The sequence below is a fragment of the Mesoplodon mirus genome (assembly GCF_964341445.2).
Source record: "Mesoplodon mirus genome assembly, chromosome: 4".
Classification (NCBI taxonomy): Eukaryota; Metazoa; Chordata; class Mammalia; order Artiodactyla; family Ziphiidae; genus Mesoplodon; species Mesoplodon mirus.
Genome location: NC_138979.1, coordinates 129,018,535 through 129,039,631, shown reverse-complemented (window position 1 = coordinate 129,039,631; position 21,097 = coordinate 129,018,535). Strand labels below are relative to the sequence as shown.

Sequence of the window (21,097 nt, the reverse complement as noted above, 5' to 3'; positions counted from 1 at the left end):
TGTGATACAATACATTAACAAATTGAAGAATAAAAATCGTGTGACCATCTCAATAGATGCAGAAAATGCTTTTGACAAAATTTAACATCCATTTATGGTAAAAAACTCCACAAAGTGGGTGTAGAAGGAACAAAATAAAGGCTATATATGACAAGCCCACAGCTTATCATCAGACAGTGAAAAGCTGAAAGCATTTCCTCTAAGATCAAGAATAAGACAAGGATGCCCACTCTCACCACTTTTATTCAGCATAATAGTCCAAGTCCTAGCCACAGCAATCAAACAAGAAAAAGAAATGAAAGGAATCCAAGCTGGAAAAGAAGAAGTAAAACTGTCGCTGTTTGCAGATGACATGATAGTATATATAGAAAATCCTAAAGACACCACCAAAACCTATTAGAACTCATCAATGAATTCAGTAAAGTTGCAGGATACAAAATTAATGTGTAGAAATGTTACTTTTTTATATACCAACAATGAACTATCAGAAAGTGAAATTAAGAGAACAGTCCCATTTACCATCACATCAGAAAAAATGAAATAACTGGGAATAAATCTAACTAAGGAGGTGAAAGACCTGTATTCCAAAAACTGTAAGACATTGATGAAAAACATTGAAAAATGACACAAAGAGAAAAATATACCATGCTCATAGATTGGAAGAATCAGTATTGTTACCATGCTACCCAAAGCAATTTACAGATTCAGTGCAATAGTTATCAAAATACCAATTACATTTTTCACAGAACTAGAATAAACAGTTCTAAAATTTGTATGGAAACACAAAGACACCGAATAGCCAAGGCATTCTTGAGAAAGAAGAGCAAAGCTGGAAGTATCACACTCTTTGATTTCAAACTATACTACAAAGCTACAGTACTCAAAACAGTACGGTGCTGGCACAGAAGCAGACACATAGATCAATGGAACAAAACAGAAAGCTCAGAAATGAGCCCACACTTATATGATCAACTAGCCTACAACAAAGAAGCTAAGAATATACAATGGGAAGATGTATAAAGACAGCCTTTTCAGTGTTGGGAAAACTGGACAGCTACATGCAAAAGAATCAAACTGAACTATTTTTTCAAACCATATACAAAAGTAAACTGAAAATGGATTAAAGATTTAAATGTAAGACCTGAAACCATAAAAAGTCTAGAAGAAAACATAGGCAGTATGCTCTTTGATATCAATCTTAGCAATATTTTTTTGCATATGTTTCCTCAGGCAAGGGAAACAAAAGCAGAAATAAACAAATGGGACTACATCAAACTAAAAAGCTTTTGCACAGCGAAGGAAACTATCAACAAAACAAAAAGGCTGCCAACTAAATAGGAGAAGATATTCACAAATGAGATATCCCATATGTGGTTAATATCCAAAATATACAAAGAATTCATAAAACTCAACATCAGAAAAACAACCCAATTATAAAATGGGCAGAGGAGCAGAACAGACATTTTTCCAAAGAAGACGTACAGATGACCAACAGCTACATGAAAAATGTTCAGCATCACTAATCATCAGGTAAATGCAAATCAAAACCACAATGCGATATCACCTCACACTTGTCAAAATGGCTCTTATCAAAAAGGCAACAATAACAAGTATTGGCAAGGATATGGAGAAAAGGGGACCCTCCATGCACTGTTGGGATGGGCCCACTATGGAAAACAGTATGGAGGTTCCTCAAAAAATTAAAAATAGAACTATGATATGATCCAGCAATTTCATTCCTGGGTAACATGGTAAAGAAAAAACTTTTAAGGGTATTGTGTATATGTTGTATACATACATATGTGTGTATATATGACAACTTATTTTAAAGTTTATAAGAAGAAGCAAAAGATCTAGAATAGCCAAGACAACATTGAAGGAGAAGAACAAAGTCAGAGGACTAAGACTACCTGACTTGAAGACTTACTGTAAACTAATCAAGACTGTGGAATTGATGAAAATCTAGATAAGTAGGTGGAACAGAATAGAAAGCCCAGAAATAGACACACATAAAGTCAACTCATCTTTGACAAAGGAGCAAAGGCAATATAATAGAGAAATATAGTCTTTTCAACAAATAGTGTTGGAACAACTGGACCTTCACATTGCGGGGAAAAAAAGAATCAAGACACAGACTTTACATGTTTCACAATAATTAGCTCAACTTAGGATCACAGACCTAAGTGTAAAACACAAAACAACTCCTAGAAGATAACAGGAGAAAACTTAGATGATCTAGGGTTTGGTGATAACTTTTTTGATACAATATCAAAGGGATGATCCATGAAAAGAAGAATTGATAAGCTGGACTTTATTAAAATTAAAAATTTCAGTCTGTGAAAGACACTGTCAATGAAATGAAAACCCACAGACTGGGAGAAAATATTCATAAAAGACATCTGTTAAAGGTCTATTGTCCAAAATATACAAACAGCTCCTAAAGTTCAATAATAATAAAGCAAACAACCCTACTAAAAAGTGGGCCAAAGACCTTAATAGACATCTCATCAAAGAAGATATATAATTGGCAAATAAGCATGTGAAAAGGTGCTCCACATCATATGTCAAATTAAAACAACAAGACGCCACTACACACCTATTAGAATGACCAAAATCCAGAACACTGACAACACCAAATGCTGATGAGGATGTGGAGCAACAGGAACTCTCATTCACTGTTTGTGGGAATGCAAAATGGTACAGCCACTTTGAAAGACAGTTTGGCAGTTTCTTACACCACTAATTCTCCTCCTACCATATGATCCAAAAATCATGATCCTACCCAAAGGAATTAAAAACTTTTTGGGGGGCTTCCCTGGTGGCGCAGTGGTTGAGAGTCTGCCTGCCTATGCAGGGGACACGGGTTCGAGCCCTGGTCTGGGAAGATCCCACATGCCGTGGAACAACTGGGCCCATGAGCCACAACTACTGAGCCTGCGCGTCTGGAGCCTGTGCTCCGCAGCAAGAGAGGCCGCAATAGTGAGAGGCCCGCGCACCGCGATGAAGAGTGGCCCCCGCTTGCCACAACTAGAGAAAGCCCTTGCACAGAAACGAAGACCCAACACAGCCAAAAATAAATAAATAAATATTTTAAAAAATAAAAAATAAATAAAAACTTTTTTTGTCCACACAAAACCCAGCACACAGGTGTTTATAGCAGCTTTGTTTCTAATTGCCAAAACTTGGAAACATCCAAGATGCCCTTAAGTAGGTGAATGGATAAATAATCTGGTATGTCCAGACAGTGAAGTAATATTCAGCACTAGAAAAAAAAAAAATGACCTATCAAGCCGTGAAAAGACATGGAGGAAACTTAAGTGCATATTAGCAAGTGAAAGAAGCCAGCCTAAAAAGGATATATACTGAATGGTTCCAACTATATAACATTCTGGAAAAGACAAAACTATGGAGACAGTAAAAATATCAGTAGTTGCCAAGGGCTAGAGGGAATAGAGGGAGGACTAGGTGGAGCACAGAGGATTTTTTAGGGTGGTGAAGCTTTTCTGAATGATACTGTAGTGATGTATACATGTCACTTTGCATTTGTCCAAACTCATAGAAGGTGCAGCATGGAGAGTGAACTGTAATGTGAACTATGGGCTTTGGATAATTTTTTTTTTTTTTTTTTTTTTTTTTTTTTGCTGTACGCGGGCCTCTCACTGTTGTGGCCTCTCCCGTTGCGGAGCACAGGCTCCGGACGCACAGGCTCAGCGGCCATGGCTCACGGGCCCAGCCGCTCCGCGGCATATGGGATCCTCCCAGACCGGGGCACGAACCCGTATCCCCTGCATCGGCAGGCGGACTCTCAACCACTGCGCCACCAGGGAGGCCCGGCTTTGGATAATATTGATGTTTAAATGTAAATTCATCAATTGTAACAAATATACCACTTTGGTGGGGGATGTTGATAATGGGAGGTTATGTGTGTATGGAAGTAGGGGGTATAAACTTAGGAAATCTGTACTTTCTGATCAATTTTGCCATGAATCTAAAATTACTTTAAAAATAAAAAAAGATGTGTATGTATGTTTAAAATTCTTCTCTAAAAGATTATTAGACCAATAAAGCATCTTCTGATAGTTTGTTTTCAGAGAATTAAACTTAGTGTACCAAAGCATGGTTAGCCTTGATATTGTTTATATCGCAGTCAACTTTGTGTATTAGTTCATGACATGAGAATTATCTTGGTTTTATTTGAAGAAAATACGGGATTGTAAAATACCAGGATTTAACTAGCCTGCATTCTTAATAGACAAAAGAAATTTATAAATTCCATATGCTTTCCACCCACTTCCCCACTTGAATCTGAAACAAATTACCCTGTATTTCGGCAGTACTCCTTTGCATTTATAATTATTTTCATATGCGAAGGGCTTCAGACTCAGAAGAAAGAAGATTCTTCATTAAAAAGAAAATAGGGGAAAAGAAAAAAAAAGAAAAAATAGGAAATAGGGGGACTTCCCTGACGGTCCAGTGGTTAGGACTTCACCTTCCAATTCAGGGAGTGAGGGTTCGATCCCTGGTCGGGGAGCTAAGATCCCACATGCCTCATGGCCAAAAAACCAAAACATAAAACAGAAGCAGTATTGTAACAAATTCAATAGAGACTTTAAAAATGGTCCACTTCAAAAAAAATCTTAAAAGAAAAGAAAATAGGAAACAATTAAGACTTCCATTATTATATTAATCTTATACCAGGTTATCTGTGAAAGAATCCAACAAAGTAAATGAAATTTGCCCATTTGCTTAGAGTTTTACTTGGTATTTATGTAGGTTTTACAGGAAAATACAGCCTAGAAATATAAATTATCCTTAGAGAATCCTAAATTGAAATCACCCTGGGAGCTAGTATGAACAGTACCAAAAAAAAAAGTACCAAATTTAAGAGGCCTATCTATCTATCTGTCTATCTATTTATTTATTTATTGGTCTTTGTTGCTGCTCACCGGCTTTCTCTAGTTATGGTGAGCAGGGGCTACTCTTTGTTGCGGTATGTGGGCTTCTCATTGCAGTGGCTTCTCTTCTTGCAGAGCACAGGCTCTAGGCGTGCGGGCTTCAGTAGTTGTAGCATGCGGGCTCACTAGTTGTGGCTTGCAGCCTCTAGAGTGCAGGCTCAGTGGTTGTGGCGCACAGGCTTAGTTGCTCCGCAGCGTGTGGGATCTTTCTGGACCAGGGCTTGAACCCGTTTTCCCCTGCATTGGCAGGCGGACTCAACCACTGCGCCAGCAGGGAAGTAACTAAGAGACCTTATTTTCTTTGAGAGGTTAACTGAGCAGACAGACAGTCTAGCACTTTTGTGAAGAAAAGGTTGGGCTAGAATTTTTTGAGGATGATTAAACACTATATATATGACAAAGTTCTTTACGAATTTCCAAAGTAAAGCATTTTAACTTTCACCAGAAACGGGGAAACTCCATGTAATTTATGGGGTTTTGTTTTGGTTTCGGTTTTGGTTTTTGACAGCTTTGACTTAGGTTGATTAAAAAGTAGCATTTCTGATAGAAAAGTCTCTTTCTTAGAATTTGAAGGCTTGCCAACAAAACTGACAAACACTCAACACTCTAGGCCCAAAATAAATTAGGTATTGGTCTTAACATAAATGTACTTAAATTTTGCTTCTCCTTTTACTACTTTTGTGTTAATCTTTATAGTAATCTCTGTCATTAGCCGATGGCTGCTTGTTCTTTCTTAACTTACAGAGAGAAGTAGCTCTTAGAACTTGGCAGGTGTGAGAAGGGGTATACATTCGTAAATGTGGTTAGTATTACATTTTAAGTGTGGACAGGTCATGTATGTAAGTCTTGAGTTTTTGTTGTTTTTGTTGTTTTACTGTTGTGTTTTTTAACATCTCCGTAGGACTCTAGGCCTAGGTCAATGGTTCCTGATCTTTTTTGGTTAATCTTTGAGGAGCTGATGAAAGCTAGTGATCCTTCTCCAGAAAGTGCACATAAACACAATGTTTTGCCAACAGTTTCTAGGATGGACTTCAGCTTAAGAGCCTATAAGTCCTTGTTTTTGTATCATTTGGATGTATTTATGTAATATTGGGGGGTATTTTTTTATATTTCTTAAAAAATTTTATCAGTGTAGTTGATTCACAATGCTGTGTTAATTTCAGTTGTACAGCACAGTGATTGTTATATATATATATATATTCATTTCAGATTCTTTACTTATATAGGTTATTACAGGATATTGAGTAGAGTCCCCTATACTATACAGTAGGTCTTTATTGGTTATCTATTTTATATATAATTGTGTATGTTAATCCCAAGCCCCTAATTTATCCGTCCGCTCGATGTTTCCCCTTTGGTAACCATAAGTTTGGTTTCAAATCTGAGTCTGTTTCTGTTCTGTAAATAAGTTCTTTTGTATCATTTTTTAATTGGATTCCACATATGAGTGATATCATCATACTTCATTTCGTATAATAATCTTTAGGTCCATCCATGTTGCTGCAAATGGCATTATTTCATCCTTTTTTATGCCTGAGTAATACTCCATTGTATATATGTACTGCATCATCTTTATCTATTCATCTGTCAGTGGACATTTAGATTCCTCCCATGTCTTGGCTATTGTAAATAGTGCTGCAGTGAACACTGGGGTGCATGTATCTTTTCGAAGTAAGGTTTTTCTCTGGATATATGCCCAGGTTTTTGCTGCATCATATGGTAGCTCTATTTTTAGTTTTTTAAAGTAATCTCCATACTGTTCTCCATAGTGGTTGTACCTATTTACATTCCCACCAACAGTGTAGGAGGGTTCCTTTTTCTTGACACCCTCTCCAGAATTTATTTGTAGATTTTTTAATGATGGCCATTCTGGTCGGTGTGAGGTGGTACCTCATTGTAGTTTTGATTTGCATTTCTCTAATAATTAGCAATGTTGAGCATCTTCTCATGTGCCCCTTAGCCATTTGTATGTCTTCTTTGGAGAAATGTCTATTTAGGTCTTCTGCCCATTTTTTGATTGGATTGTTGCCTTTTTGATATTGAGCTGTATGAGCTGTTTGCATATTTTGGAAATTAAACCCTCGTGGGTCACATTATTTGCAAAAATTTTCTCCCATTCTGTGGGTTGTCTTTTCATTTTATTTATACTTTCCTTTTGCTTTGCAAAAGCTTTTGAGTTTAATTAGGTCCCATTTGTTTATTTTTGTTTTTATTTCCATTATTCTAGGAGATAGATCCAAAAAATATTGCTGCAATTTATGTCAAAAATATTGCTGCAATTTATGTCATATTCTGCTTATGTTCTCCTCTAAGAGTTTTATAGTATCCGGTCTTACATGTAGGTCTTTAATCCATTTTGAGTTTATTTTTGTATACGGTATTAGAGAATGATCTAATTTCATTCTTTTACATGTAGCTGTCCATTTTTCCAAGCACCACTTACTGAAAAGACTGTCTTTTCTCCAGTATATTCTTGCCTCCTTTGTCATCAATTAGGTGACCAAGGGGTGTGGGTTTATCTCTGGACTGTCTGTCATGTTCCATTGATCTATATTTCTGTTTTTGTGCCAGCACCATACTGTTTTGTTTACTGTAGCTTTGTAGTATAGTCTGAAGTCAGGGAGCCTGATTCCTCCAGCCGTGTTCTTCCTCAAGGTTGCTTTGGCTATTCAGGGTCTTTTGTGTTTCCATACAAATTTTAAAATTTTTTGTTCTAGTTCTGTGAAAAATGTCATGAGTAGTTTTACACGGATTGCATTGAATCTATAGATTGCCTTGGGTAATATGATCATTTTAACGATGTTAATTCTTCCAATCCAAGGACACAGTATACCTTTCCATCTGTTTGTGTCATCTTCAGTTTCTTTCAACAGCTCCTTATAGTTTTCGGAGTACAGGCCTTTTGACTCCTTAGGTAGGTTTATTCCTAAGTATTTTATTTTTTTTCATGTGATGGTAAATGGGATTGTTTCCTTAATTTCTCTTTCTGCTATTTCATTGTTAGTATATAGAAATGCATCAGATTTCTGTATATTAATTTTGTATTGTACAACTTTACTGAATTCATTAATTCTTAGTAGAAAGGTACAATCTCCCAGCTGAACCAGGAAGAAATAGAAAATATGAACAGACCAATTACCGGTATTGAAACTGACTCAGTAATTTAAAGACCCTCAACAAGCAAAAGTCCAGGACCAGATGGCCTCACAAGTGAATTCTACCAAACATTTAGAGAAGAGTTAACACCTATCCTCTGAAACTATTACAAAAAATTGCAGAGGAAGGAACTCTTCCAAACTCATTCTATGAGGCCATCATCACCATAATACCAAAATCAGACAAAGGTATCACACAAGAAAAGAGAACTACAGGCCAATATCACTGATGAACATAGATGCAAAAATCCTCAACAAAACACTAGCAAAATAACTCCAGCAATACATTAAAAGTATCATACACCATGATCAAGTGGGATTTGTCCCAGGGATGCAAGGATTTTTCAATATCCACAAATCAGTCGGTGTCATACACCACATTAACAAATTGAAGAATAAAAACCATACGATCGTCTCAATAGATGCAGGAAAAGGTTTTGATAAAATTCAACATTCATTTATGGAAAAAAAAAAAAACTCTCCAGAAAGTGGGCATAGAGGGAACATACCTCAACACAATAAAGGCCACATATGACAGAGGCACAGCTAGCAGCTTGGAAACCCTTTCCAGGCCATTATCTGAGGCAGTCATAGTGCTCATCTCATTTTATTCAATCCTTCAGTGATCACAGTCCCATATTGTTTATTGTCCAGTGTGTGAAAACAGTTGTCTCACATATTTTGTCCACTTTTCTTGTTGTTTACAGTGGGAAGGCAGTTCTTGTAGCTGTTTAATCCTTTGTGGAAGAAAAGCTTCTCACACGTGTTTTAATACCACAAAGGACAGTGTTATGGTTATACAGTGATAATTAATGGAAACTGGGTTGGAAGGAGAAAAATACTAAGATTGTGTGACTTGTTTAGGACTCTCTGAATATTATTAGAAATCGAATGCGATATCTTTATTTTCTACATTATATAAAAACTTGTTCTCCAAAAATAAATATTCTTTTAGATACAAGGTCTTAAATTTTCCTTTCTAGAAGGGGTTATCAACATCTGCTCTGAGAAGCAAATCAATCTCTTTATAATTCATGGATGTGGTGGCAACTTCAGAATAAAGAAAGGGTAAAAGGGAAAATACTTTAAAAGCAGTCATAATTATATATATAGCAAATACCAATACTGATTTTGCTATTGTTGGCCACATAGTACGCTTCACTATCTGGTATGAAAGTCCTTCATCCTTCCTTATCTTGCTAATCAAGAGCCACATCCATTCTCCTCTACCTTTGCCTCTTATCTGGAGGCTTTTATGTATTCTCTAGTCCCTTCTGTTACTCCTTTTCACAGCATATTTTTAAAAAATATTTGTATCCACTATCTCTATTTCTAAACATCCAATCTGATCTCTTCTCATCACACTGTACAAAACAACTTCCATTCTGATCACCATGTTGCTAAGCCAAAGGGACATGTCTAGTCCTCATCTTATGAGACCTCATGATTCTGCTGTTGATCACTTTATTCTCTGTAAAACACTTTCTGTGACTTCCATATTTCTGGCTTTTCTCCAACTTCTGACCTCTTCTTTTGAGCCTCATCCTTCTCTAATTATTGGAATTCCTCATAACTTAAATTTTTGCCTGCTTTTCTTCTCATTTATGCTCTTTTCCTAAGCCCCATTCCCCCCATCCATGACTTCAATTATCATCCAGATAACTGCTCAGCTCTAGAACTGGAATAGCCTACTTGACATCTTAACTTGACTATCTTAAAGGCACTCAAGCTCAACATGTGCAAAATAGAGCTCATAATCTAACTATTCTACCACCTCACCTCCACCCCATAATCCCCCCAAAACCCTCATTAATTTCTGATTCATTTCTATGAATCCTTGTCTGAATGAAAAGCTCTACCAGCTATACAGTTCCACAACCTCAAAAATTTAGGAGTTATTCTTGACTTCTCTCTCTCTCACCCCTTTATAGCTAATCCAGGACCTTTTCCTGTCCATTTTAGTAACTAAATATAGTTTTGAGACTGTCCTTTTTCTTTCACCTCTACCACTAAAAATCCAGTTCAAGATACCATTTTTTTATCTCTACTACTAAAATACTCTCTTAACCAGTCTCCCCACTTAGACTCTGCCTCCTGCCAGGCAATACCAATGCTACAGCAATATTTTCCAGACACAAATTTAATCATTATTATTTCCTGCTTAAAATTATTTGGGGGCATCTCATTATTTTGAAGGCAAAAACCAGAAATTTTTATTTAGCATATAACTCAGTCTACCTCTACAACCTCATTTCACTTTATGTTCATGCTCTCTGTATTCTAGATTCCTTTTCTTGAGTGCCTCAAGCTCACTTTGTTCCTTTCAACTTCAGGGACTCTGCATATGCTTTTCCTTTTCCCTACAACAGCGTCTCCTCATGCTCCTTCTCCTGGTTAGCTCCCACATTTCCTTCAGGTCCCGTTTTTCATCAGTTTATTTAGGGAAGCCGTTTCTGACTTACACAGTGTCAGATACCCCCATTAAGATATGACACCATGTACTTGTCCTTCACAGCGCTTGATCCCTGTCATGTCTCTGATGGAGCAAACAGTGCCTGGTATTTAGTAGGCCCTCAGAGAAAACTTGGTTGAATGAATAAATGAATTAATGATTATTCTTCAAGATAAGTTTTAGAATCATCAGGTTTTTTAGTGAAACTAAGGCTATTAATTTGGGAAAATGTGACATACTATCAAGAGGTGTTATCTTTCGTTTACTTAAATCTTCTTTTGTCACTCCTGTGATTACACATTTCTTATTAAAATTATCCCAAACTTCTGTGTTACAGATGTAATCTCTAGTGGTTATGTTAAAAAGGAAACAGCAGACCCAAAATGGAGTCACTTATACTAAACCCTGTGTCACCAAACTAAGACTTAATACCTAGTGCAATTGCAGTTTCAGTCTACCCCAGGAATGTAATCAGTCAACCTGGTCAGCATTAGTAATCTGCCCTATAGGCTCTTCAGTTCCCTTTAGGAGGGTGACCATTGCCTGCAACCGTGCATTATTTGCTAATAATTTACTTTTTCTGCCCCTTTTCCACCTTTAAAAGCCTTTCCTTTTCTACAGCTCTGCAGAGCTCCTTTCTATTTTCTACACAGGATGCTGCCCGATTCATGAATCTTTTAATAACCAATTTGATCTTTAAATTTACTCAGTTGAATTTTTGTTGTTTAACCATTAATTAGTAGCATTTAGGAATTTTTAATCTTTATCCTGTAATCAACTTTCTCCTACTTTATTTAGAATTTTACTGTTAGAAAAATACGTTGTGTAGCTAAAAGTTACTAAAATTGAAAGATTTTTATTTTTATTTTTTGATAAGCTATACATTTGGTCATAAAACTGGGGAAGTTTCTCTCGATTTTAGTTAAAGAATATTTCTTACTGAGACGATATCTCCGGGGTAGTGCCCCACCCTTGAGCATTCAACACACTAAGTTAACTGATTTGGGGAAATTTTATATTACAGTTAACATATGTATAAAACTTAGAGCTTAAATAGTTCTTTCATGTATCATTTTGTTATTTATTCGTCCCTAAACCTTTAAGGTAGCTAGTATTATTACTGATAAAAATTGAATCCCAGAGACTCTAAGAAGACTTTTCCCTGGTCACTAAAACATTGAGTTTCTGAACTAATTGTTATGCCTCATTCTTTAAAGCTTATGCTGTTTCTCTTGTATCACATTGCTTTTCATTGTATGTTAAAAGCAATCTGAAAGTACTTAATTGGATTCTAAATTATAAGATAGAAACATCTCTAGAATATTGGATTCTAATTTATAAGATAGAAACATCTCTAGAATATCCCTTCTGCATATTTTTATTTTTAACATTTATATTTTTATGTTAATTATTTAGAAAATTACTTTAAATTACTTTTCTTGTAGGAACCTCCAGAAGTTTAGCCTTTTTGGAGACATAAGCGTTCTACAGCAGCAAGGAAGTTTGTCAAATACATACCTCAGCAAGGTGGACCCTGATGGCAAAAAAATTAAACAGTAAGTTATATAGTTAGTGGAAAGGGACTCATATTAATAACAATTTCATGTTTTTTTCTGAAAAATTAGAAGATACAATGAGAAGAGTAATGATACTTGTTTCTGAAAAGAACATCTACCCTGGAAGTGTCTTAACTATGAAATCCAGTGATCAATACATGCCATTCCATGTCATAAATCTTTCAGACACATCAAAGAATTTACTGGGAATTATTGCTATTTAAGACTGTTATTACTCTACTTGTCTTTGCTATAACATAAATTGTAAATCATCAGTCTTTTCTGCCATACTGGTGTAAAATGCTCCTTTACTTGAAGAACATATTTCTATATGTTTAATATATCTATTTGTTTAATACTTCTTATTCATTATATTTTTATGTGAATTTTAATGATAATATTACTTGTGGGTTGAACAGAAATTAACTAATGAGAGGAAATGGATCTCAACATTGTATGCCATTTAATTCCCTATTTTCAAAAACCAGTGTTAAAAAAAAAATCAGTGTTAAAGATTAGAGCTAAGTCTTAACAGGATCGTGTGGCATGTGTTTTCCTTACAGAATTCAGCAGCTGTTTGAAGAAATACTTAGTAATAGTAGGCAACTGAAGTGGCTGTCTTGTGGGTTTATGCTGGAAATAGTAACCCCAACATCACTGTCATCTCTCTCAAACTCTATTGCCAACACCATGGAGCACCTGAGTTTACTGGACAACAATATTCCTGGTAACAGCACCCTTATCACCGCAGTAGAACTGGAGCAATTCGTGAATCTACGCTCACTTGCCCTGGATTTCTGTGACTTTACAGCTGAGATGGCAAGAGTCTTAACCGATAACAACCATGTGCCTTTGCAGCGACTTTCTCTCCTGGTCCACAATGTTTCCGTGATGCACAAGTCTCTGGACAACATGCCAAATGATGAGCACTGGAAAGCCTTGTCAAGAAAGAGCACCAACCTCCGGGTCTATATAATGGCTTTTGATATCAAGAGTGAAGATATGTTAAAGATTCTGAAACCCAGTATACCACTAGAGAGGATTCATTTTGACAGCTACATCACTTGTGTTTCAGGAGCTATTGTTGATCTTATATCTAGGCAGTATGACAAGTTCCTCACTCATTTTATATTAATGAATGATGTGATTGACACGTCTGGTTTTCCAGATCTTAGTGACAACCGAAATGAAGATCCGTTGGTTTTATTAGCATGGAGGTGCACAAAGCTCTCTCTTCTGGCAATTCATGGTAGGTGATTTTTGTTCATTATAATTTGATATTGATATTACACCTAAAACATTTTATACCAGTAAAAAGATAGCAGTGGCATTATACTGTCAAGAACTCTTATTAACAAGTTGATATACAGATTTTTATACTTTTTAACGTGTATAAGATATACCACTTTTACAAGTGGAAAGTCATATTTTACCCTAAGTGTAGTGTTTTGTTCCAGCTCTCATGTTACTTTTTCCTTTTACCATGTGATTGATGGTATTTACAAAAATGGAATTTGAAATTATCTAAGAAAATATACATACATATCCACCTGCAGTAGATATATTTCTTTCTCTAATCATAAGAGTTCTTAAAAATATAACACAGAAGGAAGAAGAAAGTACGATTTCTTTCATGCTCACTGCCTTATCTTCTAGATTCTAGGTATCAACATGTTAATTTGTACAGTATTTTTTAAATGATGGTTCTCTTGGCTGGGATATGTTCTTTTCTTACTGGCAGGCCTGTCATCTTACTGTGAACTGTTTTCATTTGGAGAGCATTCCTCTTCTTACAAGTTAGAAGAACATATTACTTCCTTTCTGTAACTTACGACATTTACAGAATACAAAATAGGAAGTCTCTGTGAACATCTTAAACATACTTTATTATCTCTGTTTCATTATTTTTGAATTAATCTTTTAGCTGCATTTGAGCGGGAAAAATCTTGCTTTTCAAGTTTTGCTTTATAATTTGGCCAGTCATCAGAGGTAATGGCAAAGAATAGATCAGTATTGAAGGTAATAAATAAATTAGGATTTTTTTTATAGGATGAAGAAATGGCAGGTTATTTAAAATTAATTTAAGCCAGTCTTTTTAAACTTTTTTTTTTTTTTTTTTTGGCTGCGCCACGAGGCTTGCGGGATCTTAGTTCCCCAACCAGGGATTGAACCCAGACTCTGGCAGTGAAAGTGCCAAGTCCTAACCACTGCACCACCAGAGAATTCCCTAAAGCTTTTTTCTTTTTTTCTTTTTTTTTTTTACAGGCTATTTTAATAGTTTTATTAAGGGCTATAAAAATATCCAGAAAGATAAATAAATGTGATGCAATGATATATGTCCTAATATGAAGAACTTTCTTTTTCTTTCACTGCATTGTTTTCCTTCACAATGGCCTTCAAATCACAGGAGGCAGTGATTCCATGCCATTTCCTGTTTATACGCTGCAGAATTTCTGAATCAGTATCCCGCCCTCAGTCTTCTCATTTATAAATCAAATTCATTTTCAATCCATTGTTTAGAGGGAGCGTATTTTTTTCTGTTCCACAAAGAGGACTTTTTTTTTTCACTACTGGATCATAATTCAAGAGAGTCAGTTTCTCCCACAGTCGGCTTCTCTTAGTGTTGAAGGAAAAACCTGTTCCAGCTTGGCTCAACATTTTCACCAGAATTGTTTTTGACTTGGTCTTGGCAAAGGTGACCACGGATAGGAACATGGCGACAGCAGCCTCAGGTCCAAATTCCTAAAGCTTTTTTCTTTTATTAAGAAGTAAAATGTTAGCTACAGCTAAAGCTCCTCCATCTATTCAACTTTATTCCTTTCCAGAGGTAACCACTATTCTAAAGTTAGTACCTATCATTCCCATAACTGTTTTATACTTTACATATTTGCTACTGACAATTAACAATTTATCTTTAAAGTATCACTTTATAACTTTGGGCTGTGAAGCACCATAGAAGATGACTTTTACTAATGAAAAATACCAGTTTACTATGTATTCTTTTGTTTTTTAAATTTTTATTTATTTTATTTATTTATTTTTGGCTGCATTGGGTCTTCGTTGCTGTGCGTGGGCTTTCTCTAGTTGTAGCGAGCAGGGGCTACTCTTCGTTGCGGTGCACAGTCTTCTCATTGCAGTGGCTTCTCTTGTTGCTGAGCACGGGCTCTAGGCACGCGGGCTCAGTAGCTGTGCCTCGTGGGCTCAGTAGTTGTGGCTTGCAGGCTCTAGAGCACAGGCTCAGTAGTTGTGGTGCACGGGCTTAGTTGCTCTGTGGCATTTGGGATCCTCCTGGACCAGGGCTTCAACCCATGTCCCCTGCCTCGGCAGGCGGATTCTCAACCACTACGCCACCAGGGAAGTCCCCTATGTATTGTTAATAGATACACACATATGAAATAAAACTTTGTTTTTTGCTACGATCCTGATGTCAAAAGCTATAAAATGATACTTTAAACTTTAAATGTCTTCAGTTTTACTAACTGAAATGATATCAGAATATGATTACAGCATCTATTTGTTCACCAGTCACAGTAATATTCTTGGAGACAGTTTCAAGCTTCTAGTCTTCTTTTCCCTGAGCTAAGCAATCATACTTCCTTTCAAATTTCAGCATATTTTTAAAGGCAAAGGACCCCCAAAGTGCTAAGTGAGATACAAATTTGTGGAAAAGACTAACTTACAAAACAGACAAAATAAAATGCATGGAAATGACAGTGCTTCTCTTTTGCTTATTTTTAAGGTTACACAGTGTGGGCACACAACCTCATTGCCATTGCTCGTCTTCGTGGCTCTGATCTAAAAGTACTTGAAGTCACTGAAGAAAGCATTGATTTTGACCAAGGTGAACTGGCCGACCAGGATGTGGATCCAGTACATAACCTTATTGAGCAGGTATCCCTGGGCCTAGGTCAACCTTGGCATGCGATCATGGACATCGAATCACTCAGTGTCTTCACTGAACCAAATCGTCATTTTTACAGAGAGATGCAAAGCTTCAGCGAAGACATTTAGCTTTTTTTAAATGTACAATTCCTGTGGTTACATATGCAAGTAGGGTCCTATTATGTTTTATTTTCCAGTAGTGTGAATTAATCCCTTTGTGCTATGTTTAATCAGTATTAGCTTTATAGAAATATATATGTATATTCTACTTCTTGATCAAAGAACGTAGTCAGGTATTGGTTTAGAAGTTCAAAGTGACAATGTATAGGGCTTTCACGGTTAATGGACTTGTTACCAAACCTTAAGAATATACAACCGAAGGTTGTCTGAGGTTGCTGGCTAACTTTATTTTTTCACTGAGTTACTCTGCCTTTTGATGTTTTTATTCTTTGTGTGTCAGAGCTCAGGAGCCAAAATATTTTTATACATATATAGATATATATCCATAGCCTGGTGGATTTGTATGCAATGCACTGCATTCATTCATTGTGTGATAGCATTTCATTAATATTTCTTTGAAATGGAAGGAGGGAGGATAATACAATCCCAAATGAGTTATCTTTAACAGAAAAGCCAAGACTTTAACTTTCATTACATATATAATAGTTGATATCACCAATTACCATTCTCAATTTTGTATAGTACTAGGTTAGAACATTGCTTAATCCTTTTTTAAATGAATTTACATCAACACAACTACTCAAATTATTGGTTTTTAAACTATGTCTGACATAATTTAATTCATCAATTATAGCATACATTCAAGTTAGCTTTTTAGCCAAGATTTCAAATAGTGGAGGAAGAAAGAAACAATATTCCAGGGTAAAACCTCCAAAATGAATATCAAAACACAGAGTTTTGTAAACACACATGCTTGCAAACAAACATTAGTCGTGAAATCCCTAGCAACAAGTCACTGGATTTTTCTCTGTCAGCGCGCGTGTCAGCTGCCAAAGAATAGATTTAACTGAAGAAGTGCCCACATGCTGGCAGGGGCTGGCCCACTGTGGCCAGCCAGATACTGCTAGATTGTAATATTTAAGGTCGAATTTCGACCTGTGGTACACAGCTGTGCTGTGGCTCAGTCAGCAACCTCAGAACTCTGAAAAACAAAAAAAAAACAAAAAAAAAAAAAAAAAGAAAAAAAAACGATGCACCTGTTTCACTGTGAATAGTGAATGTAAAGGAAAGAAAGGAAAAACTGAAAGCTTGTTCTATCACAGGTATGAGCTGCTATGATACATGAAGAACATTCCATGAAGTATGTTTTAAAACCTTGTTATATCTGAGAGGCTTTAAAAGCCGACTTAACTGTTTCAGGGCAACCGCGGTACAGACGTGGTCTCTGTGAGACTTCCACCTGACCCCAGTTTTAAGTGGTACGAATGTTGTGCATTTAATGTTAAAGGACAGTCTGCAATAATAAAGTAAGTAGCCAACGTGGGTGCCCAGCAGTGCTGAGACCTGGCTGCTCTAGTGTAAGCTTTGGAAACACAATTTATGCAACAAATGTCCAGATATGATTCTATTTATGGAAAAAGTTTATATGTATTTTACAAATGGTTTTACCATCTTATATTAAAATGACCTTTTGACAGGTGTGCACTGTTTTGTCTCCAGTGAGCACATACCATGCGGATTTTATATGTACATCAGTAGTGTGAATCCACTGGCACAGTGTGTGTAAATGCCAGATGTGGTGAGATTTTATCTTATAAATGTGATCAGATAAAATAACTCCTGACAGAAACTGTAAGGAAACCAGCTGAATGTTTGACCTGATGACTGATGTTGTTGTATGGTTTATGTTAAATGTATATTCTTTTAATCAATGAATAAAGCATTAAAAAGTGATCACTGTAACATTTTATTGTTCATGAAGCATGAAAACCTTTAGTGTTAAATAAACTGCAGTAATCCGTATAATGTGTATAATCATATTAGCTCCTATTGTATTCTGATGCAGCAAAGCTTAAATTTGAGAATATATCATAAAACCTGTAGGCAGAATAATTTGGAGGGTTTTAAATTTTTTTAACTCACTATGGCAAAACATAAGCTTAGGGCTTCCCTGGTGGCGCAGTGGTTGAGTGTTCACCTGCGGATGCAGGGGACGCGGGTTCGTGCCCCGGTCCAGGAGTAACCCCCATGCCTCGGAGCACCTGGGCCAGTGAGCCATGGCCTCTGAGCCTGCGTGTCCGGAGCCTGTGCTCCGCAAGGGGAAGAGGCCATAGCAGTGAGAGGCCCGCATACCGCAAAAAAAAAAAAAAAAAAAAAAAATCTTAAAAGCAAACAACAGACTGTTTAGCACAAAATCCAAGTGTATTATACATTTAGAGTACATTATTGATATTGTAAAACTTAATTTATAGACTTATAGGAACTTCTTATTTTTAAAAATTCCTCTACTGGATGAAAAAAGTACTTCAGTATGCCAGTACTAAATAGTTCTTAAACCCTTATACTGCTTTAGTTTGGCTTTGTCATTTCCATTCTTGGTTGCTGAGGCAAACTACTGTGGTTGATGAGAAAGAAAATGGCTGCTTTTCTTTCTTCCTTCTCTTCTTCCCTAATCGTTCCAGACACTGCCTCTTCTAAGCACTGCCTCATCATGGAATAATCTGGTGTTCACAAAGAACTGTCATTATACCTATTGCTCCCTTATTTCATGGACATATCTAACCCCTTTGGATGAATCAACATGTCTTTGTATTTAAGGACTTCCCTGGTGGCTCAGTGGTTAAGAATCCGCTTGCCAATGCAGGGACACGGGTTCGAGCCCTGGTCTGGGAAGATCCCACATGCCGCGGAGCAGCTAAGCCCTTGCACCACAACTACTGAGCCTGCGCTCTACAGTCCGCGAGCCACAACTACTGAGTCCACGTGCCATAACTACTGAAGCCCACGCGCTTAGAGCCTGTGCTCTGCAACAAGAGAAGCCACCGCAATGAGAAGCCCACGCACAGCCACAAAGAGTAGCCCCCGCTCGCCGCAACTAGAGAAAACCCGCACGCAGCAACAAAGACCCAACGCAGCCAAAAATAAATTAATTAAAAAAGAACATGTCTGTGTATTTAAAATACCAAAACAGTACCCAAAATATATGAAAAAAGAAAGTCTATTAATATATATATATATGTAGTATACAAGTGAAGTTGCATATAGTAAAGCACTAAACTGGGAGTGTCGACCTGTGTTTTCTCCACTAAGCTCTGACTCTAATGTTACATGAGCACAGACTCTTCCTTGAGCCTCACTTTCCTCATCTGTGAAATGAAGGATTCACCTTGGTTACCTAAAACTGATTCTTTATTGAAAGTTTCAGCTGTTAGTCTGACAGCTTATAGACATGTACAAGGTCATCTTTGAACAAATGTATTAAATATTTTCAAAATACAGCTTACTATATGAAATTTATATATCTAAAATTACCTTCCCATTTCCTCCACCACTCTGGGAATAAAGAAGTTAGGGAGTTGGTAGGGTGGGGCTTGGGAAAGACAGTGTGCTTATGATTGAACACACAGATTCAGCAACTAACTTGCTTGAGGCTTATACAATAGCATGAATCAAACTGGATTGTTATGAAGCCAGTAGTATTAAATGGTGCTAATGGAGTAATACACTGCAGGTGTGAATAATACCCAAGAGTCACACCACATTGTCTATATTAATGATTCCTAAGCTTTTTCATGTCCTGACACAGAAAATATTATGCAGCATACTCGTTTAAACTAGAAGGAATTGAAGCAAAAAACCAAAAAAACCCCATTGTTTTCTTTATTATAGAATTGATGAGAAAAATAAAATGCAGAGGCTTGGAGGAAATAATTGCTGAATCTGTATAAAACTTTCAAATAAAATCTTGTCAAATGTTTTAACTTATAACCTATTAAAAATTTTAACATTCCTACCAAGAGAAACACCCCACAAATGGGTGATAATTTTTAAACCTTTCTGTCCACAACATTCAAAAATTTATGCAGCTGAAATTACACTTATGAACTCTAACAGCTTTAAATGTAATGGTAAGTGTAATGTTGAGATTTCTTATGTAATGTAAATTAATTTCAAATTCAAGTGATTATTTTCACTACAAGTATTTCAAAATAATGATGAAGCTCTAATTTGTACATACATAACCCTGCTGCTAGTTTAGCCACCGTTGAGAACACACATCAGCCACCAACATGCAGAAGTATCTGATTTATATGCAAGCAATTCAAGGCCTGCAGGGAGCCCTGCTCCCCTCTTCAGCTCGCGACCCCCTCACACCCACCAGCTCCATCTGGAGCTTCACACCTGGGCTTCCTACCTGCTCTTCAAACATTTGCAGCATACTTCTCTCACAGCTTCATAGACCCCCGTTGTCCACGATGGACAGTGGAACACTCTGCATCTGGCAAGGGAGAAGTGAGTGCCTGGGTACAAGTACATATCACTCTGGTACACTTACGATTACATTGCCATAGTAATTCCATACTTACTACCATTCATCTATTTTAAAGATGCCCTAAGCTCCTGATCATCTATTTTAAAGATGCAATAAGTTCCTGATCATTTGGAAATTTTATTTCATTTTCCTCCTTAAACCCATATATTGTATCAATTATTAATTTACTGCCTCAGCTCTGAAGTCACCCTTCAATATATTCCCTCCAATAATGGAACTCCTTTAAGTAACACACCTTTAAAGTCAGCACAATGTTAAGTTTTTTCAGTAAGGGCCACGGGGGATATGGTAGAAGGCAGAGGTTCTCCTGTAGTTCCCAGGGCAGGCCAAGTTAGGCCAGGGTAGGCAGCCTGGATATAAGACTTGCGGTGGAGCCTCCCCCAGCCATGGGGGAGGCTCAGCCTGACCTTCTTTCACACAGAAACTAGAGCTGCTATACAGCTGATATGCTTTGAAGGCCTCCTGCCTGCACTGGACTCCCATTCCCTTCCCTGAACAGCCTGCATGTCATGTGTGGCCCACCCACTGGCTCTGAAGACCTCCCCATCCCTGGCATCCACACTCCCACTGCACACCCAGTGCCA

General features: G+C 36.9%; 2 protein-coding genes across 2 annotated transcripts in view; one reads left to right on the top strand and one right to left on the bottom strand.

Annotated features, from left to right (window-relative positions):
* Positions 1-17,923, top strand: part of FBXO33 (F-box protein 33) — a 31,429-nt gene extending 13,506 nt beyond the window's left edge. Inside the window, exons 2-4 of the mRNA XM_082616935.1 lie at positions 12,008-12,118; positions 12,682-13,367; positions 15,858-17,923. Coding sequence (XP_082473061.1) covers positions 12,008-12,118; positions 12,682-13,367; positions 15,858-16,129 — 1,069 coding nt within the window. The 3' untranslated portion in view covers positions 16,130-17,923. The remainder of the gene's footprint in view (positions 1-12,007; positions 12,119-12,681; positions 13,368-15,857) is intronic.
* Positions 13,760-15,517, bottom strand: LOC309801865 (large ribosomal subunit protein bL33m-like). The gene is given in 2 exon segments (XM_082616936.1): positions 13,760-14,682; positions 14,684-15,517. Coding segments are annotated over 2 exon segments (198 nt in total). The 5' UTR covers positions 14,834-15,517; the 3' UTR covers positions 13,760-14,634.
* Positions 17,924-21,097: the final 3,174 nt, after the last annotated feature.